The sequence below is a fragment of the Apis dorsata genome, unplaced genomic scaffold (genome assembly GCF_000469605.1).
Source record: "Apis dorsata unplaced genomic scaffold, Apis dorsata 1.3 scaffold_193, whole genome shotgun sequence".
Lineage (NCBI taxonomy): Eukaryota > Metazoa > Arthropoda > Insecta > Hymenoptera > Apidae > Apis > Apis dorsata.
Window position 1 is genome coordinate 150,534 of NW_006263477.1, and position 4,460 is coordinate 154,993.

Here is a 4,460-nt window from a genome sequence, read left to right on the forward strand (position 1 = left end):
ATAGTCTTAAGGCCTTATTTTATTCTATGCACTAGTTTTTCAGTTATTTTCGATTTAATAGATACTAATAAATTTCTGTATTCTAATGCATCATTCAAACAGTTGAAATTTTTTTATTTCTTATAGCTTTCTATAGAATGTAGAATGCTATTCAGCCTGTCCTTTTATGGGCATAAGTGTCCCGTTTTTTACATACAATGCTGAAGGCAAAGCCACAGGTGAAACTAAAGAAGTGAAGGCTTTAGATTTTAAATCTACTGTTAGTGATCAGATAGATACTAATATTGATAGTAAATAATACATATAATTCGATACAAAAGTATATATTTAATATATGAAATATGGATATGTATCAAAGTTTTAGATATTTATTTATCACTTTTTATTTAATATTTTTAAAATAATATTTAATTATTAATATAATGTATTAATATTAATATATGTATTAATATATTATAATAGTATAATATATATATAATTATAATTATATGAATTTAAAATGCTGTTTAGAAAAATAAAATTTTAGCATTTAATACTTTATTTCTCAATAATATTATGAGATTGTGATTATATTTTATTATTTTAGTTTTTTATTTTATATTTTAATTTTTTTAAAATATATAAAAATTTAATATTTAAATATTATATATAAAAATGAACGAGAATTTTTGATACTTTGAATATTTGAATAAAATTGAAATTTCGAAATTGAAAGCGATAAATTATCTTTATATTCATTATCTGAGATTTCCAATAAAAATATTTTCTCAAATAGTCAAATAATATTCAATTGAATGGCAAGTATTGTCTTAATTTTCCAATAATTTTGATATATATCACTGAATAAAATAGATTGAACTTTCTTAATATAAATTTTTGAATTCGTTTTATTGTCTTTTATATTTACTTATGTATAAACATAAAACATAGCATTTTATTTAAAAAAAATATTTTAATCATAAAATTTCTTTTTCGCAAAGTAAAAGTATAAAAAGTATTTATATTTCGCATAAAAAGTATTTATATATTTATACTATATTATATTTCCCTTTATACTAAACATTTATATAACTTTTGTCTAAATATTTTTTTTTTATATTTTTAATTCTTTCTAAGATAATCGTGTCTAGATAAAACAAACATATATTTTATTCTATCCATTAAAAAAAAAAATTTTTTTAAAGTTTTGTTTATGTATTACAGATTTTTATTAACATTAATATTTTCTTATTACAGATTGAAAAAAAATATTTTCGAAAAAAAATAACTAAAAGATTAAAAATGAAGCTACTGTTGCTGCTATTAGCATATATTTGTCTGGTACAATGTGGTCCAGCGAAGAAGCAAGCTCATGATCAAGAAGCTCAAAGTTATGAATACGAATATGCGCATGAACCAGCACTAGCACTTGTTGATTCCGCTGCTTTCGCCAAAACTCCTGTCCTAGCCCCAACATCAGTTTCACACAGTCACGGGATTTCTCATCCAGGTTTCAGTGTAGGTGGTCCTTTGGCCAACATCGCGAAAGGCGCAGCGGAACAAGCGCATACGCAATTGAGCAATCAACATTCCGCAGCCGGACAAGCTGCATTCGTTGCGAAAAATACATTGGCGCAAGCTGCTGCTCAATCCGCAGCAACTGCGGCTGCAGCACTTGCTGGAAAACAGATCGTAGTGCAAGGATTGGAACAACAATCAAAAGACGCTCATGTAGCGGTAGACAGTGAAAATTTACAACTACAACAAGCTGAACGTGCCGCAAGCGCAGCAAGAACTACCGCTAAACAAGCCATGCATCAATTGCAAGTAGCTACAGCAGCTTTGAATGCGGCCCAAGCCACGGCTGATCGTGCAGCACAAGCTGCTGCTGAAGCTGCAGCCGAATTGGCGGCACAAACTACTATGCTTGGTCAAGCGAAAGCAAGAGCGGAATCGGTAGATGAACAACTTTCTGCTGCGCGTCTCGATTACGAAACTACCCAAGCAGCTGCAGAAAAAGCTGCGAATGCAGCCGCGGCTGCGCAAAATAACGCTGCTGCTGCTGCTGCGCATGTGGCTGATAATGCCGCTGCTTCTGCGCTTTTGACTCACGAACCAACAAAGCCTTCATCACTTCCGAAACTTCCTTCTCAACATGGACATGCACCTGCAGTCGCAGAACCTACCCTCGGTCTACCTGCTCTTCGTTCACATGGGTCTCTTCTCGCGTCAGCTGGATTACATCAAACGGATGCTCTTGTATCTACTGGTTATCAAGAAACTATTACTCTTCCAGCATCCGGATTGCTTCACGAGCCGAACGGTCTTCATCGTTCGGAACTTCTTAGTCTAGCTAATGCTTTACCGACTGATAATTATGGTATTAAAGGTTATCGGTACTAGATTCTTTCAAATTGGACGTTTTAGTGGAATCTAGTGTTATTGTTGTCATCGTTCAAGAATAACGAAATATCATGTCAGATTGTAAAATAAATTGTTGAAGTATCAAACGTATTCCGTTTAAATTCTCTGAATTTTCTTCCTTTTTATCAAATATATGATTTTCTTTTATCTTGTTCAAGATAAGTAAAAGAATATAAATATTATTAAACAATTATTACCTCGAATTAAATGTTTATTTTTTTTAAAAAATAAATTTTTCTTATTTTATTTTCATATAGAAGTATATATTAAAAATAAATATTAATATGAAATAAAGTTATATTTGTCAGATATATTAAATATTAAGTATCTTATTTTCGTTCTTTTTTATTTTTGTTTGTATTACTAATTTAGTACTAATAGTATAAAATTTAATAAAAATAAATTTAATAAATCTTTAATAAATTAGAAAAATTATTAATATTGATGGAAAGTAAATTATGATTTTTTTCTATGTTATATTATAAATTTATTTATTTTTTGTTTTTGTCTACTGAATAATTATTTCTTGAAAAAAACTCATTTTTTTTATTAAACATATTAAACATATAATAAAATTTTGCTAAATTTATTATTATTTATCTTGAGTAAAATGTATATAAAATAATATTAAGCACAATAAGTATTTTAAGAAAAATATAAAACTATCTTACAAATATCACTTCTAAGAACAATATTATTAAAATTCTTAATAATTAAAATTATATTGGCTCAATATTTAGATGTATACCTCCTTTTCCTATTAATATGAGGGATCCTTCCTCGAATTCCAAAGAAGATGGTGTATTTGGCCCAAGTTTGAATTTATTCTTTAATAGAGCACTAATTATAGCAATTTTTGTTTGTATCAAACCAAATCGTAATCCTAAAAAAGTCAAATAATATTGTTTTGGTACATTGATTAATTTATAATTTATAATTAATAAATATAATTATAATTAATAATTATAATTTATAATTAATTTCTAATTTTATATCAATATATATAATAATTATAATTTTCTAATTATTTCTATCATGATTTTATTTTATTTTTTTTTATTTTTATTAAAAATTAATGTTCATGTTATTTATTTGTCATTGAAAATATTCTATTCTAACAATAAATAAATTTATACATATATTTATCTATTTAAATTTATTTATTTTATATTTTATTTTTTTAATTAGCAATATTTTCGAAAAAGAAATTAGAATTAAGAGATATGCAAAAATATAAAAAATTGAATTATTATTTAATTTGCTAAAGTATAAATTATTTTCTTATCATAAATTAATATATAGATATATTGTTAAAATAAAATATTCACATATATATAATTTTATGTAAATAAAAATATATTTACCGATACATATTCGTGGTCCTTCACCAAATGGCAAATATACGTAAGAATGCCTAGTTTTTATATTTTCTTCGGAAAATCGTTCTGGATCAAATTTTTCTGGATTAGGAAATATATTAGAATCTCGATGAAGACCAAAAACAGGTATGGCTACGGAAGTTCCTTTCGGTATGCAAAAATTTGTTGTATTCAATTTTATATCGTTTGTACAAATACGATTTAAAATAACAACTGGTGGATATTTTCTTAAAGTTTCTGAAATAAATTAAATTTTATATATAATTTCTACTATTAATACTTTCATAATACTATTAATTTATTATTATTATTAATTTATACTATTAATTATTATGGAATAAATAATATTTATTTATCAATAAAATATAGTAGGAACATTATTTTAAAAGAAATATTCTCATAATATAATTAGCAGAAAGATTAGAAAATTAAGTGATATGTAGAAGTCTAATTATAAATATAATACATTTAGTTTCTTTTTAAGAAATTTCTGTTTAAAAAGAATAAAGAAAAAATGAGAAAGACTATTTTTATGCAATTTCATATATAATTTTTATTCAAATTGTTATTTTATTTATTTTATTTAACATAAATTTATTTATATTAAATAAAATAACAAAAATATATATAAATTTCTTTATACATAATTATTTTCTGTTTTCTGTTATATATATTATA

The 4,460-nt window shown here is 24.8% G+C and overlaps 2 protein-coding genes across 3 annotated transcripts in view; one reads left to right on the forward strand and one right to left on the reverse strand.

The window, feature by feature from the left end:
* The first annotated feature begins 1,245 nt into the window (after positions 1–1,245).
* Positions 1,246–2,493, forward strand: LOC102675998 (translation initiation factor IF-2-like). Its single transcript, XM_031509916.1, has one exon. The coding sequence runs from the start codon at positions 1,282–1,284 to the stop codon at positions 2,380–2,382; it is 1,101 nt and encodes a 366-aa protein (XP_031365776.1). The 5' UTR covers positions 1,246–1,281; the 3' UTR covers positions 2,383–2,493.
* Positions 2,494–3,079: 586 nt separating this feature from the next.
* LOC102676140 (cytochrome P450 6k1-like) overlaps positions 3,080–4,460 on the reverse strand; it is a 6,735-nt gene continuing 5,354 nt past the window's right edge. For both annotated transcript variants that reach the window (XM_031509914.1, XM_006614593.2), the window contains exons 6-7: positions 3,768–4,019; positions 3,080–3,286 (exon numbers count right to left, since the gene is read on the reverse strand). In XM_031509914.1, coding sequence (XP_031365774.1) covers positions 3,123–3,286; positions 3,768–4,019 — 416 coding nt within the window. In that variant the 3' untranslated portion in view covers positions 3,080–3,122. The remainder of the gene's footprint in view (positions 3,287–3,767; positions 4,020–4,460) is intronic.

Coding starts and splice junctions, on each gene's coding strand:
- LOC102675998 (XM_031509916.1), top strand. CDS start 1,282: ATGAAGCTACTGTTGCTGCTATTAGCATATATTTGTCTGGTACAATGT.